General features: G+C 54.0%; 1 protein-coding gene across 1 annotated transcript in view; it reads left to right on the forward strand.

Moving 5' to 3' along the window:
• STK10 (serine/threonine kinase 10) overlaps positions 1-16,825 on the forward strand; it is a gene marked incomplete at its 3' end in the record, with an annotated part of 47,917 nt that overhangs the window by 13,223 nt on the left and 17,869 nt on the right. The window contains exon 3 of the mRNA XM_082006335.1: positions 16,426-16,474. Within this exon, the coding sequence (XP_081862461.1) occupies positions 16,426-16,474 (49 nt within the window). The remainder of the gene's footprint in view (positions 1-16,425; positions 16,475-16,825) is intronic.

Consider the following 16,825-nt stretch of genomic DNA (forward strand, 5'->3'; position numbering starts at 1 on the left):
GTGATTTGAGCTGTCAGAGCCATCGGTCCCTGCTGCTTGTGCCGCGGGAGCCGAGGCCGGAGCGTGGGCTGAGCCGCAGGTCTGTTGCGGGAATAATGCAATCCACATCTAGTTCATTCTGCAGTCAAGCAACGCGGGAGAGGTACCGTTTTACTGGGCAGTGTCTGCTTATTCAGCAAGCACCTTTTGCAATGTCAGCATGGGTCAGTGTCCCTTCTTATTTCAAAAGCCATCGATAAAGCCCCAAAATTCTCTGTGACGCCCCGCTCGGAGTGCTGCAGGACCCAGTGCTGAGCGCTTCCTTCTGTCCATCTTCTTGCTTGCAGGGAGCTGGGCTGCAAGTTGTCCAGAGACTTGGTATTTGGATGGCTGCTAATCGTGATGCTGAGCCCTGGGTACATTCAAGAACAAAGTAAATATGTACGCTTCTAAGGAAGTGAAAGGCAAACATCTCTTTTAGGAGGGAACTCGGGATTTGGACAGGTTGCAACTTCTGCAAAGCTAATCTCAGCAAAATTAAAAAGGCAAACACACACCGAGCCTGGGTGAGAGATGGGGCTGGTTTATATTCCATCCCGTTCTGCTGCTATTATCTCCCTGATTTGTGCCTGATCTGCCTGAATTTTGTATGTTGGCCTTGTCAGTTCTCTCTAAAATGTCAGCCCTTTCCCCTTCCACCTCCTCCCTGCAATAGGAAGCTTTGCCTTCCTTCCTGTAGGGAAAATGGATTGCAGATCTCCTCAGCTCTGCTTTTGTCTCAGAAGTACTTTGTAATGTCATATGCTCGCCGACCTACTAAAATTAAACAGCCTCTTTGAAGCTACTGGAACAAGAGCCTCCTGTATGAGGCTTTCCCGTGAGGGTAGATGTTACAGCCCCGTCCATTGTTTCGGGAGGAGGATCATTCTCTTTATTTAATTATTTGAGTGGCATTTGCATTTCATTGCTCAGGCTGTTCTTATTAATGCTGTAGTGTTTTACTGGCTTTGAGGGAAGTAAATATGCCAGGCTATTACGCTTCTGGAAGGCTTCTTAGTCGCTACCAGGTTTTCCCTAAAGTCAAAGGTTTCTGCTTCTTGGTCACCAGTGCTGCTGGGGAAAATTGGGATCCAAATCTGAATGCTGGCTTTCTTTGTCTTGTCCGTAGCCCATCCCCGTTTCTGTCGGTGCAGTCGTTTTCACCAGCATTTTCCTGGACCATTTGCAAATGATCCATTTGCCCAATGGGCGCATGGGCTCCGCTGCACTTTTAGCTTCAAGTGGCTCAGGCTTCGGGTAAAGCTGCTGCGTGTCTGGTCGGCGACCCGCTGTGGTTTCCTGGTCCTCGCAGCCCGCCGTGGAAAGACGATGTTCAAAGTGAGAAAGGGGCAGGAGCGGGAGCACGCAGACGGGCTGGCAAGGGCTCCAGACGTGCCCAGCCTCCTGGATGGCAGGAGCTCTTTGGCTGTGAATAATTTACGGCTCAGTCTGTGCCACAAGCAGTCTCAGCTGATGGTGCTGAGAGGGGCTTAGTGCTCAGAAGGGCTCTTGCTAAATCGGTCTGTTGACTGTTCTCTGACTCTTGAACTAACAAGGAAAATATGTGAGGAAACCTGGCCTTCGGTGGTGGCTGCTGCTGCAGAGGCTTCCTTGTCCCTCCGAGCTGCGTTAGGTCCCCGTGGCTCCGCTCTGCCAAGGTTTGGCTTTGTGCTTCAGTAACCGAGAAGGTGACATGCAATATTTATGGAGTAGAGAACCTTGCGGTGCAAAGGGAAGTGGCTTATCCTGCAGCAGCTGCTCTGAAATCCATAGCACTGAAATGAAAGCATAAGCCAGCGAATTCCTCTTGCTTTATACCTGATCGGTGTCAAGCTGAAGGAGGAGAACCCCAGTTCTTACGCGGGACAGAGCAGAAGCCCACTGCAAGCCACCGGCAAGGGCCCGGAAGACCCCACAACTGGTGAGATGACAGCATCCAGCATGGACTTCCTCAGCGTATAAATAGACGGAGAGACGCTCTCCCCTCGCCAGCAGTCGCTGTCTCGTTCCGTTCCCCCTCCCCATCTTCTTTTCTTTGCTCATGGCAGAGGCTAAGCACTCTTGTGCTGGTGGAAAACAGCTCAGGGAGGCTTGAAAAACTGCAGTGGTGGGAGCTTTCATGATTTTATTTTATTTTTATTATAAGCCCTGTAGCATTTGATGTTCTTTTGCATAAATCCCAGCTGCTGGAAATGGGGGCACCAAATGAAAGCTGAGAATCTCATGCTATTAAAAAAAGGCTGGTTTTGAGTCCTTGTGTCTGGGCCACATCTTAAAGTCTCTTCTTCTGAAGTGCGATGTAGGACTTGGAAACACAAACCCCCCTCACCCAATATATATGCAACTTTAAAAACAGACTTTTTTAAGCTATTTTGTGACTGAGCAATGGGACTAAGGTATGGGTTTTGAATGCTTGGAATCAACGGTGCTGAATTTGTGCTGATAGTTACTAGTACATGGGAAAGAAAAACAGCAGAGCTGGTGTGTTCTGTCCCTCTTGAGGGCTATGTGGTTGGTTCATTTTTTTTTTTTTCCAAAACAGCACAAAAACATTGAGACCTCAAAGGAAGGGAGGAACTTTTGATCTCTTGCTTCTGAATATCTCTGCTGCTTCTGGTTGTCTCCTCTCGCAGGCAGAGGAGCGATAAGATGGCCGGGGAGGAGACTCTCATTTGCAGCGATGAACTTGGACTTTCCTGTGGGAGATCTCTGTTCCCAGGGGATGGTGAGTGTCTCTGCCGGACAACCAAGGCGCTGCGGCAGCTGATCCGCGGAGCGGGCAGGAAACCTGGGCTCCCTCCAGCAGGGATGGAGATGTCGAGATGCTCCAGCATCGAGTCTGTAGGGTTCTCTGGAAATTAGCTGAAATGTCATTTGGCCCCAGGAGTTTAACCAGTGCTGGTACAACTTTTCTAGCCAGGCACCAGGGAATTCTTTTCCCCCTCCCTCCTTTTCTATAAACCGTGGTTGCTATAGCAAATGGGCTTTTGAATAAACAGATGTTTCCTGGAGATGAAAGCAAAAATTGCTGTACTGTGCAGGTAACTCTGCCTTGCCTGAGCGTTTTGGGGATGGTTAATTTAGTCAGCTTAGAGTTTCTCCTTACTGGCCCGCTGTGTGGGTACATAACTCATAGAGCTTGCAGAGAGACACCAGCTTTGTAGCTCGTCTTTGTACTTCCCTTAAAAAAGCATTTTGCATTTTCTGTGGGCAGGCCCTGACTTGTTTACCCAGGGACTTTTTGGATTGCTACCCCTTTGATATGGATGTTGACTGGAGATTTGGGCATTCTTGAAAATCCTGTATCATAAAGAAATGTTCATTATCCCATGCACTAGACTGCGGGGCTATGTAAAGCATCTGCAGCTTTTTATTCTCTTAAGCTGGAAATACCTTCTCTTTAAATCAAACAAAAAAGAAAGCTGATAACAGTATCGGATCCCTAAGGTTTTCCTTAGTGAAGGGAGGTTACCACAGCTCATGGGGATGCCTCACAGGGTGAGCATGTGCATGAACACCGCACCGGGCCAGGGCTCTCCAGGCTCTTCAGTCATCCCTCCCCAAGGAATCCAAGGGCTATTCGTGTGCCTTTAAAATTTCATTTGGCAGGAGAGTTGCAGTCTAAACTGGCTCTTCCTGCTTGGCCTCCTGCTCCTGAAGCTTTGTACCAAATGTCCCCGCGAAGTGCTGGAACAGTTGTTTGAAGCTCGAGAGCACTGAACTGTGCGTAGTGTTGGAGCGTAGCGAAGGAGAGACCTGGAAACACAGCGATCCCAAAGCTGCAGACTTTGTTAAACAGCTGGCCAACCTCCTAGAGGAGCAAGCCTTTCCTTTCTCTCCCTCCTTTCCCCCAGCTGCAGAAACTTAAATCCATGCCGGATTTGGCTGCACCCGGAGGGCACCCGGTGCTGTGCTGCCGGCAGGGCCGTGCTCTGGTACCCGTGAGCTGCTGCAGGATAAGCCCCGCTGGGCAAACTGGCGTGGGGGTGGTGTTAGCTGGGCCAGCTTCTCAATTCCTACCAGTCCAGAATTTGGGCAGGACAACCCCGGTGACTTCTGCAGGGTGGGTAGGCGAGGAGCGGATGTGGGCAGACATCTGGACACATCAGGACAGGGCACTGCAGTGTGGCAGGGATATCGCTGTGTCCCCTCCCCGTCCTGAGAGTCAGCTGGATGCACGTCATCTTGGCTTGGGCTGGAAACTGGGAAAAGCCACGTAGCCCAGTGCTTTTTCTGACGCTTCCCTGGGTTTCCAGGGTCAAGCAATTGGCTTTTCAGAGAAGCATAACTGACCTGAGTGGGCGATCGCTCCTGCTCCCACCTTGGCACTGGGTGCTCGCCAGGCGCGATGCCGCGCAGCGGGTGTCTGGGTGGCATCGTCCCTCCTCCCTGCCGCCCGCCGTCTGCCTGCGCAGCACTAAGGCTTCTCTCCGCCTCGCCCGTACGCAAGTTGTTTACTGCCTTTCCCAAAAACGTGGAGGTGTAAGTCTTCTGCCCTAAAGCTGGGCAGTGGTTGCATGGGACCAACTAGTCTGCTCTGTCTCATGGACGTGAGCTTTAGCATTCAGAGTCCTGGCAAGTGGCTGGAAATCCTGTTCTGGGTAAAACTGGGGCTTTCCCTTAAAGCAGGGATGGAAACAGAGTGATTTTGATCAACCACCGAGAATGACTTATGCAGCAGGCAAATACCAGCCAAGTTCAAGAGCACTTTTACGGGTAGCAACATGACAAAGCAAGCTAGAATAGAAGCCTTTGCCTACCATCCTTTATACAGGGTAACGTTGCAAGAAAAGGTGATTGAAGCAGTAATAATGCCTTGTGATTACATACCCTTGTCATCTGTACACCGTGGAATGCTTTTATAAAAGAGAACTGGTGTCATTATCCCAGTTATTAGAAGGGGGAGCTGAGGCAAAATAAGAATTTGCCTAAAGTTTACCCAGCAGGTAAATGGTACCTGGGAATAAGTCTTATGTGCTGAATCCCAATCCAAGGTTATAACCATAAGGCCATAGCTTTATGAAAAGAAAGCAGCAGACAAGAAGCCTATAGGCAAATCAGTTTTCAAAGCACTTCAAAATTTTGTTTAGAAATAAATTGCAATAAGCCATATTCCCACTTGGCTGGCTTACCAAGGGAAATGCTAAGGAACAATGTTTGCATATAGATGAATATTTATGAACTACCTGTGTATAGGAGACAATGCCTTGAAACCTAGCTTCAGCCTATGCCCTGGAACGAGCAATAGATTGCAGTTTTAGACGACTATTTTATTTCAGATATAGCCTGAAAGTTGTCACGTGAGAGGGCGGGATGGCCTTTTGCAGACCTTGTGGCTTGGGATGGTTTCTGTTGACTTCAAAGCCCTCACTGAAACAGTTAAATAGCAATAATCTCATTTTGTGTGATGGATCCAGGCACCTTGTGTTGTGAATTTGGGGATGATCAGAACAAATAATTGTTTCTGGGGAGATGCCAGGCAGGAGTGGAAAACTTGTCAAATCCTTTGCCACCTCTTCAATGAGTTGTCCTCCTGGCTAGGTGAGGCTTTGAGGCTGCGTTGGAACTGCTGGCTGTTAATGAAAGACATCAGGAAACTTGTCCTGGGTCAAACTCCAGCTCTCACGGCGAGCTCTTCCCGTCTGAAATGCATCACCTATTTTAGATGCTGGCACAAATGTGGGACGCTTGAGGTTGGTGAATCTTCCCACTGAAGAAGCAACTTGTTCCTTTTAGCTATTTATGTTGCAAAGGATTTTCTGCGTTTTGCTGCCCACCCATTAACAACTGGTGAACTGAACGGCCTCTAAATGCTGATTAACTTGGTGAGAGAAGGGGGAGCCCAGTCACAGCCCTCAAAGCAGCAAAGGCTTTGCCCTGTGCCCGGGCAGAGCGCCATTCCCGGGGTGTTTTTCTGGTTTCTATAGCAAACGAGAGCGCTGGCCTTCCGCCTGCCTTCCCCGTGCCACAGAGTGAGAGGCTGGGAGCCCGGAGTGCTTGGAGCGGGCTGTGGTCTGGTCCCTGAAGGGAGAGCTCATGAATGAGCCTGTCTGTGTTGCAATTAACCCTTCCCGCAGCGCCCGGCAGCCCAGATACCGCTACCCGGTCGCAGCCGTGCTGACCCTCCCTGCTCTGCATCTCCGAGCTGTTCGTGTTTGCTGGCCACGGATGTTCTTGGATTCTCACCCCCCGGGGAAGCTGGTTAGCAGGTCGGAATGGTGAATTGAAAGGGGTTGTGTATCAGCCCTTGTAAAAAGAAACTAAATGCCCTGTGTGATTCTAGCAAGGGGAAGGATGCTTTTTTGCAACATCAAAACCATTTAGTTAGCCTAAAGGGGAGTTTTGATTTGCTCTGCCAAAATTTCAGTAGGAATGGGAATATTTCTGCCAACCTGTGGGGGGATAGTTCAAGGAAATATTTTGTCATCTCGGAATGATTTAGATGTGAAAGACTCATCCCCAGTCTCCCTGTGATCAGCAAGGAGCTCTGCATTTCGAGAGGAGGATGCAATGTTATCTGACTTGGTTGCTGATAAAGATTTCCTGCTCTGAAACTCCGTAAGCCTTGGGTTTCCTCACTTGCTGCCCTGCATCTTCCTTCCCTCACTGGGTAGGGGGACAGACCCTCTTTTTTTTTTTTTTATTTCAAATATTTTTCTCTGTAGGTTATTTTGCTCAGAAAAGGGTGGAGAAAAGGTTTATTATATTCAAAGGCTCTGAATAGTGTCCTTGTCTGTAAGGGAAAACTGGCAAGCTTGGAGCACTCTCTTACAGAGACCTAATTATTTCGCTTCCACCTACAGCATACTTGCCATGTCAGACAAGCTGTTGACATTTGTGCTTTGCTGTGGCAGCAAAGAGGCTTCTAGTGGCTTCTGTATTGTTTTATGCAGCGTGTGCTGAGGGACAGCCGGAGGGGAGCATGGACCTGGTGGCTTTTGCAGGTGCTGGTGGTTTTTTGGGTGTTTGTCCCCCCTTGTGTTGGTGGCATGCTGGCCTCAGGGGGCTCTAGAAATGAGGTTGGGAAGGACAGCATGTGTCCTCGGTGTGTAGCAGGCTGCTGTAGTGGCTTGCCCCGTCTTCAGCCCCCAGAAAATAGTTGGAGCAGCTCAGCCTTGCTTTGAATCAGCCCATCTGGCTTATCAGCAATGCTGGCATAATCTGTTCCCTGCTTTCTTCCAGCCCTTTGGCATGTGTTGGGTGAAAAGCTTTGGGCAGGAGAGTGCTGGGGGAAGTGCCAAGTTAAGCGGGCATAGGAATGTGATCCACCTCCTCCCTCCGCTCCGTAATGTAAACTTAATCCTTGGACTTCAGTCGGAGCAGGGCAGGCTGGCCGAGATAGCGGAGAGACTCGACATGCTTGCAAACAAAACTTCACTGGTCAGCACAGCCTTTGATTTTAAAGGGAAGACTAGATCTGACCAAATGGTATTTAAAAACCACGGTGGTGCTCCCCAAAACCAGCCCCTGTGGTCCTGCACACCTCTGTGCTATGGGGGGGAGAGGGGTAGAGGGGAGCTGCTGCTGGGAGGGCTGATGCGGCATTGCTCATCTTGCCTCCTCTTGCAGCCGGCAGGACAGCATAGCTGTGCCGTTAACCCTCAGGACTTGGGTTCAGATGTCAAACAGACGGAGTAAAGGATGTGCCCCTTGACCGTGACTAAATGTAGTTTCTGTGCCTAAATATATCATTGCGTTCTTTCCGCCAGCAAGGAACAGCTCTGTCCTCTGGGGTTTGTGTTGTTCAGAAGCTGAAGTCCCTTTCTCGGTCCTCAGAGGTAGAAGTGTGTCCAGAGTTGTTTGTTTTCTGGAGCTGTGAGGATGGGCTCAGCCCATCAGCCCAGGGGATGTGATGGGCTTGGAGGGACAGAGGCTGGAGCCACAGGGGGTAGCTCTCCACCCTGCGCTTGGGTGTTTGGAGGTGCCGGGTGCGAGCAGAAGCCCTGACAGATAAGCGGGGTTGGATACAAGATGATCATGGGGGGAGCACGTGGCCACCCGGCATGCCCAAGCCATAGCCGGGCTGCGGAGGTTATGCTGGTGTCTTGGGGTACGCATGGAGGTTGCCGTCTGCGTCCCGGGTGGCCACTCTCCATGCAGGACCGGGCTTTGCCTGCGTGCCTCTGGCACGGAGTGCTCTCAGGATGGAGCTTGAGGTCTAGATCTGTCATTTATCTGGGCAGCTTCTGAGTAAATGGCCATCTGTGTTCTTTGTGCTGCACTTCATTATGTGCTGCAGCCAGCGTTTCTGGACCAGGGGTGTCCCCTCCATGGCTTTTGTGCAGATCTCGATACCCCCTCCAGATGTTCCTGATCTCTCCTGAGTCTTCTTGGTGCTACAGAAACCTGTAGAGTTTGAGAACAGAACTAGCTGTTGCCTCTGTCCTTTGTTTTCCACAGCATGTGTATTAACAGGGCTGAGCAGTAGCGTGGGACAGCCACCAGCAAGCTGCTGGGTGACTTTGTATTGAAGAACTGGATGGGAAGGCTGGCAGTCAGCAGCTGGTGAGCGACTCTTGCAGGCAATGAGGCAGGAAACTTCCCGCTCTTCTAGAACCGGGATGGAGGGCTGTAGGAAGATGCTTTCCTGGAGTTGCTCTGTCTCCTCTGCCTCCGAGTCGAGACCAAAAGCCCTAGAGACCGTCTGGGCTCTCGGCTTCCCACCGCTGCTGCAGGGCTCGGGAAGGAGCCTGTCTCGCCCGCCGTGCGTAATCCAAATGCCGAGAGGAGAGACCTGCCTTGCCGTGACTCCTCTGTACCCTGTCGCAGATGGGGAGGTCTAGACCGCTTCCTCCCGCCCACCGTCTCCCTCACCACGCCACCTGCGATGCCAGGAGAGTCATCCTGTGCCACGGGTGCCATGGTGCCGGCATGCGCTGGGGGGGGGGGGGGGCCTCCGAGAACCCCAGTCCTGCCCGGGGCTTGGTGCGCCGAAGGGATACTCTGTCCCCCACCGAAGCAAGGAAAGGCTTTGGGTGGGTTGGGGGTGCGCGCACAGGGGTGCTGTTCCCAAGGTGGGCTCCCCCCGCGCCGCTGGGTGCGGGTCTCGCACGCTGCCCCGGGACCCCGCCTGCGCTGCAGGGGTAGAGGAGGGGGAGGAAGGCACCGCAGGCTGTGACTCCCTGTCTGATGGCGGAAGGCCAGCACCGGGTTTCGTGGCCAAAGCCTTCGCCTGCAGCGCCGCGAGCTCGGCGAGCTGCCCCCGCGGGGCAGGGGGCTCTGCGGGAGGGTCCGACCTGCCCGCGCCCCGCGGGAGGGGCGGCGGTGGGGCCGGCGGGGAGCGGGGAGGGGCTCCGCAGCTGCGGCGGCAGCGGTTGTTGCCCAACGCGGTCTGTTGAAATTCAGGCGCTGGTACGTGCCTTGCGGTTTTCGCCCGAGGCGATGCCGCCTGGGCGGCCTTCTCGCCTCCCAGCCACCAGTTTTGCTGCGGTGGCAGGAGGATCCAGACTTCGCCCTTCGGGCAATCCCCTCGCAGGAAAGCGGGGCCTGCTCTTTTCCTGTAGCCTAAAAAGCAGCTTTGTAAAAATGGCTGTAAGGTGGTTTTTTTTCCCCCTTTCCCCCCGCGCCCCGGCACGAGCGGGGTCCTCTCACCCCCTGCGCTGGGGCTTGTCATGGGGCTGAGCAGGCGGCTGCCGCCCAGATGGCTTCGGAAGCGGCGCCCGTCGCCTGGGTGCGCGGGGAGGAAGGGTGGGCTTCAGCTTGCGGCAGTGCTGACTCGGCAGATCGGCCCAGCGCGCAGGGTGACTGTGGTGGCGGGGGCGGGGGGGTGCTGACACAGCGCCCGGGGGCTGTCGGGGTTTTGTAGGTGGGAGTCCCTGTTGACTGTTCTGCACCGTCCTCCCCAGCCACCCGCTGGGTCGGGTGGCTCCTCTCTCTCTGCAGCACCAGGAGAGCCCGGAGGCAGCCGGGCCCCCGACTCGCTCAGGCTCTTCCTTTTCTTTTTTTTTCTTTTTTTTTTTTTTTTCCCCCCTTTCCCTTTGTTGCTTTTTTGCAGAATGTGAAGGATTTCTGCGCCCCGCTGCCCTGATCCCGGGAGCGGTTGTTGTTTGCTGCATTTCTTCCGCTTTTCCTGTAGGCGGGTGGGCGATGCCAGGAAAGCCCTGCTCTCCCCGCTGCCGTACCCGCACAGGCGCGTCTGCCCTCGGCTCCTTCCTCCGGCCTCTCCCTGCCAGGTCTGCATGGGGGATGGCCCAGGGACCCGCCACCCTCTTCCTCTTGCACCATCCCTGCAGTGGCAGCTCTGCATGGGGGAGGACCAAAACCTCTGATGGCCAGTGTGGCCGAGGCTGGCTGTGGCACAACCCGCTGCTTCTCCATACTCCGCTTGAACTTGGAGAAAATAGAGATGGAAACAGTCTCTGCTAACAGCAGCATCCCCCTTGGGAGCTTTGTGCTGACTCGGCATCCCGGAGAGAGGGGAGGTGGAATGGGTGAGATGACTGGCAAGGAGGCAACCTGGAGAGCATTCCCCCTCACTAGCTCGGTCTATAAACACAGCACAATTTCCCTTACCACATTTGTTTTTCTTATCTCCCCAGTCCTTCCGTGCCAATACAAGGCAGGAGAGCCGGTGGCTGTGCTGGAGGGTGCTTTCTGCTGTGGGTGACGAGGACGCCTCTAAGTTGCCCCACGAACGTGGCAGAGCCACGAAGCTGCGTGTGGGCGATGGAGGCTGCTGCGGCAGCAGGATGCTGCGGGTGACCTTCTCCTCAGCAGCAGGCGGCTGCTTAAACAAAATGAAACCCGCTGCTGCAGATTAGGAGAGGAAATTGCTGAAGTACTTCAGTTTTGAAGCAGTTTCTGGGACAGGCAGGGTGGATCTGGGGGCAGACGGATTCTGGGGACACAGGTAACCTCCCGTGCCCCCTGGCACTGGTGCTCAGGTTGGGAGCCTGCAGGCACCCACCACCTCTAGTGACTTGGGAGCGGCTGGGCTGCCAGCCAAGGGCTCCTCCATCCTAAAGGGACCTGGTGGCCTCCTTGCTGCACTCTGGGAGATGCCTGGCTGCCCTCAACTTTCCCAGCTGATGGCTGCCCCCCCCCCCCTTTCTGACTGAAAGAGGCATTTCTCCAGCGCTGCTGCAGGGGGAACGCTTCGCGGGCCTCTGCCCTGCGACATGCCAATGGGCTGAGTAATGCTCAGCTGAGGGTGTGTCCTCCCCTCCTAACCGGTCTTCCTTGCAAACCTCAGTTCAGGGACATCAGCTGTTCCACCCTTGGCGACTGTGCAGTTTTATTTGGTAAAAAAAGGTTCTCTTGAAAGGTATTTTTATTATTTTTAATTTTTAAATGTTGTAGAAAATGCTAGGAGTTCAAACATCCCCAAGAGGCAGGACCAGTCCTGCCCAGGGTGGGAGGAGTGAGCAGGCTCTCTGTCCTACCTGGGAGGACTTCAGTACCAGGGCAGGAGATGCCGCTCCTGGTTTGTCAGACCCAGAAGCTGCACTGGGCTCTAATCCATCCTAGGTCTGTTTTCTGGGTTAGTGTCTGGCTGGCCCTCGTCCGGTGTAAGGCGCTGGAGGGATTCTCCTGGTGCGGTGTCCAATCTGCTGCTTGAGCTGCAAAGCCATATGATGCTTTTTCATAACGTGCTGCCCCCTCGCTCCGGTACAACTTGAAGACCGGTGTCTGTAAGAGCACTTAATTTAAGCCATAGCTGTTTCATACATGTATTTATTTTCCTGGTCTGAGTGGACCCTGCTTCCCCTCCTCCCAGGCAGGCACTTACTACTTGAGCAGCTGAAAAAAGGGCCCCAGCCCCTCTGCGTGCCCCGCTCCCACTAAAGGTAGGATCAGGATGAGCCACGGGAAAAATAAAGGTCACCTGAAAAGCCCTTTAACTTCTGTTGGACTTTTGCTTTCAAATTTAAGTTTAAATTTAATTTTCCCTGCACAAAATGTTCTTGAAAGGGAAAGATTATGTGGCTTCTGCATGTAGACCTCTTAATTAATCCTGTTTCGCTAAAGGTATAGGAGAAAAGGGCTCCCTTTTTTTTCTTCTTTTTAACAGCAGTGCTCCAGCTGTGGTACGAAGGTTTGAGAGGTGGTGAGAGCGGATTCCTTTCTCTGTCTATAAACCTGCTGCCCAAATCTGTTGCTGTGCGTGCAGCTCGTGTGTCCCTGTAGAGCTGCGAGCAAGCCCAGCGCGGTGGCCGGCTTTCTTGGCTGTGAGACCGCGGGGCTCTGGCTGTGCTGCAAGGCAGCTGTCAGCAGTTGCTCACATATCTAACGGCAAATTCTGCATCTGCCTGCGAGGTGTAGTTGCAGCTACCTGTAGACTGAAAACTAAAATATTGGTAGTGCGTAATGCTGGGATTTATAACGGCTTTGAGGTGGGGGCAGGAGGCAGAGGTCCTGTTGCTGCTGCGCGTCCCCCCCGGCAGCCCAGCACGGCAGAGGGGCTGGGCGGCCTTTGGCGAGGAAGTCCCTGGATTTCTTGTGCGGAGGACATCGTTATAAACAGGATGTTTGCTCCAGACCCTGCAGTGGGTGCACAGACCCCCCTCTCCCAGACCCTGAGCAGGAGGAGGAGGTATGGGTGCTCCCCGGCTCTAATTAGCATGAAGGAGGCACTTTCAGGACGTCAGCACTGGGGCAGAGACCCCCATGGGTCTCATATCTCTGTTTCACGCAGGAGCTGTTTTGGGACCGGGTGTGTGAAAGCTCTGTTTCGCGGCGCTGCGGTGGCTCCGCAGCGAGTCCCGTGCTGGGTCCCAAGTCCTGCAGGTGGGGGGGGATGGCGGGGGCCGGCCGAGCGCGGCGCAGGCAGCAGCCCGGTGCGGCGATGAGAGGTGAAATGCAGCGCCGAGATGGGCACTGTCACCGGAGCGGTTACTGCTCCAGCTGTGGCTTGGGGACGCCTCTGTAAAGGTGTAGCCCACCCATCTATATCAAAGCACCTGGAAACAGTCTTAAGCACAGAGTGAAGCTCTTCGCAGCCCTTGGGTAAATCTCCAGCCTCCTGGCCGCGCAGATGCACTGGCTGTTCTCTACCATTCTCTTCTAGGACCCTCCCAGCTTGCTCCTGGCCGTGTCCGGGACAGCAGCTGCCCGCCCTGGGGTGTCAGTGGCTGCCCGACTGCCCCCCTCCCCACTGCGGGTCTGGGGAGGGTGCCCGCGCAGCCTCCGCTCTCCGTGAGCTCCCAGCGTCGCCCAGCTCGCGCACGGGGACGGCCGCGTGCCGCTGCCACCAGGCCTGCCTTCCTACCTGCTTCGATGGGAGAACGTTTCTCAGGCTGGCCCAGCCTCTGGAAGGGAGCGTGCGTGCTGCGTGAGCTACGAGATTGCCAGTTGCATTTATTTAGATCAGGTTTTCTGGGCTGAAACGAGCTCATTAGATTTTTGGATGTTCAGACAATCTGGACACACCCATGATTATTCTTTGGCATCTCTGCCCTTGTTGAAAATGCATATTTTTAAATTTACCATATTCCCCATGCCTGGCTCACAGCTGGCTGTGCCTGCGTAAACATACATGATCGTGCTGGTTCAGATGGACTGATTTTCCTAATTTTCCCATTGCTAAACTGTGAATCCAAATGAAACTTTGTGGGATGAAATGCATCCCACACGGATCCAGAGTAGGGTGCGTTCTACTTGGCCCTTCCCTGTTTAAAATCTCGGTGTGTGTGACCAGAGCATGTCTCGGCTGTGCCAGCCGTGCCCCGGTAGGAAACCTCAGTGCAGCATCTGCCAGGGGGGCACGGGCTGCACTGGGCTCCGCTGACCGAGGCGGCTGTGGCTGTCCCCCAACCAGCTGGCCTCTTTGTTTCTACCCTCCCCGTTCCTCCATCTGGAGGCTGTGCGAGAGGAGCTGTGCAAGATGCCGGGGACTTCATTGAGCTGAGACGCACGAAGAGGCAGAAGCTGTAAAGCCGCTTGCTGAGCGCTAGCGGTGAAAGCACCCGGGTTGCCTGGATGGCAAAGGCCACATCAGCAGCTGATTTGGGCTGAGTGGTTTGATGTTTTAGGACCGTTTAGATTCAAGGAGTGAGCCTGGTAGCACAGATGAGCTTCTCGTCAGGTCTTCTGTGCCGATTGAACGTAAGGGAGGCTGTTGTTTGAACCTGGAGACCACCCCTCTTTGGGCAGGTGGGCTCCTGAGGCACCTGGATCAGCAGGAGCAGGAAAGGATTGCTCACGTGAGACAAATAAAACCCTGGGCTGCGATTCAGTGATGAGACAGGATCATTTGTAGGGGCAGGTTTTCTGCCAGCCAGCGCAGCGTAAAGCTCAGACGTGGGACCACGTCTGCCCCATCTTCCTGCAGCCACTGCAAACCCCATGCTGTGGACTCGGGGGTCACTCGCTCTTGGCTGGTCTGGGCTGGTGGCAGGTTGGGTGGTCTGGCAGAGGGCAGGTCCCACAGGTGGGATCGTGGTATTGCTGTGCGGAGGTGCCGTCGCCAGGCTGGCTGTGCCAGCAGAGCCCCACGTGTCCCCTCAGCCTCCCAGAGCGAGGGAAAACCCTTGCCCTCCCAGCTGGCAGGTTGGCATTGGTGTAGGGCTTGTCTGGGGCTTGTTTCTGGTACTTTAGGCTCTCCACTGGTGGTGTTAGTCTGCTCTGATGAACATGATGAGGAACACTATAAAAATAACGGGTTGAAATGAGCCTCCTCGAGCTGCGCTGGGGTGATGATGGGGCACAGGGGTCCAGCGGGGATCTCTGTGCCTGGGGAGGTGGTGGCAGGAGGCAATTCTTGCTTTTCCATTTGCTAGTGAAGCTGCTGATGCTCTGGTTCAAGGTACAAACTCAAGCAAGAAAACCCATGTTGACATAGCCCATCTGTGCAAGGGCTCTGCTGGCCCGCTGGCTTCCTCCCTGCCCGGCTCCTGCTCAGCTCCCAGTCAGCGCAGATTTGTTCTCCTGGTTTGCAAATGGTTCGAATGTCTTCCCAATTGCTTCTCTCCATCTGCCTGCTTCCAATGCTTCCCCAGCCCTGGCCTCTGGTTATTCTTCTCTGCTTCCTGCGACGGAGCCTGTGTCACGCTGCCCAGCCTGCCTGCATTTCTGTTCTCAGCATTGTCTCCCCGACGACTCTTGGACCTGGGCCGATTCTCACAGAGCAATTCAAGGTTTGCTGTGTCTCAGCACCTGATCCTGCTCCCCCTTCTCCTCCAACATAAAGCAGTTGCATCTTCCACCACCATTCAGGTCAATAAAAGTGTTTTCCTTGTCCATGTGTAGGAACTGCAGGACAAAAGGGGGGGATGTGGCTCGCCTGGAGCTGCAGGGTTAGACCATGGGAAAGAGGGAGCTTGAACCTTCTCCCCTCAGCTCCTGGTCCAGTGTTTAGAGCAGTGCTTAATAACATGACCTCCACTTGAAGGGCTTAGAGAGCTGTGCTGGCAAACACTGCCTTTGGTTTGTTCAGTTGTCCTCAAAATAAACTCTGGCATTTCACCTCTCTGGTATGTTGCCCTGTGTCGCCTCGACAAGGAGAAGACGAGCTTGTCAGGGAGGTGAAGCATCTCTTGTTCCTCATAACCCCTGGCTGCTTGAAATTTTAATCTGTTTATCTGAGCAGCCTCATTCGCCCTGAAGGTGAATGGAAGGGAGCAGGGAGCTGGGGCTGGCACCAAGCCCCCCCAGAAAGGTGAGGGGGAAGAGGACCTGCATCCCCAAGGAGGTGAGGAAGGTCCCACCCAGTGGGTGCTGCCCATCCTGTGTGGGGGCAGAGGGGGCTGGGCAGGTGGGCTGGGGGCCTGTCAGGACTCTGTGCACATCCCTGGGAGAGAAACAGCATCAATCTGGTGAATGTAATTAACCTCTTTATTGACATCGTTTCCCATCAAATTGCTCAAAATCAAGAGAGCAATGAACTACTGACCAATGAGGGGGGGGAAAAAAAGTGTAAAAAAACTCCCCAAAATTAAAGGCCTGACAGCCCTCCCCATATCTCATTTGCTGAAGAAAATGCTGCTTGATTTTTTTTTTTTTTTTTTTTTCCTGGCCACGTCAGCTCCCAGCTATGACAGCTATCTCATCCTGTTGGCAAGGCTGTGTCTCTGGAGCAGCCCTCACCCCAAAATGCAATGGGATGAGATGTAAACAGAGAGGAAGCCGGAGCTGAAGCTGGCTGCTCGGGGTGGGCGTCCAGGTACGGGGCCAGGCATGACTGCTGGGGGTGTCCGTGGGCCCGGCGATGGGGACGGTCCCTCTGAGATGGTTGCTGCAGGCAGGGTGCAGGATCTGGCCCCAGGGCTTGGGTGATCCTTCATGCTGGGGGTGCTTGGGGAATGTGTCCTGGGAAGCACCGAAGCCTCTGCGTCCCCGTGTGGGGCAAAGGAGCAGCTTTGCTGTGCGGGGAAGTAAAACCCAACGTTTTTGTCTGCTATGCCTTACCTGGTGGGCTTTGCTCAGCGAGATGCAGACTTGACTTCAATTCCTCTCTCTTTGTTTCCTCAGATCATGATTGAGTTCTGCCCAGGCGGGGCGGTGGATGCCACCATGCTGGGTGAGTGCAGCGCGCGGTGCCGGGCTCTTCTCTGTGCTCGGGGCGATGCCTGCAAGGCGTTTCCAGCCTTCTGGGACGCTTTCAGGGGCACCCTTTGGACAGACGGCAGATGTGGGTGCCTCAGCTTCTCCAGCTGCCGCTTCTCTCCCATGCGTTTGCCTGTTTTCATACTCGGAGCAGAAGGTGTGGCAGTTCTGGGGCGTTTCTTGAGCTACTTTGATGCCCTTTTGTGATTTAAATGCTACTGGGATCAGCAGATCACAAGGCCTGGGGAGAAGGGAGAGTCTGGCTGCAGGGGAAAGATGCCTTTAAATATTTATCTGCCAGAGGCACTGGGTGTTTGGGATCTTG

This window comes from Phaethon aethereus, assembly GCF_964289735.1.
Source record: "Phaethon aethereus genome assembly, chromosome: 14".
In the NCBI taxonomy this organism is placed as follows: domain Eukaryota; kingdom Metazoa; phylum Chordata; class Aves; order Phaethontiformes; family Phaethontidae; genus Phaethon; species Phaethon aethereus.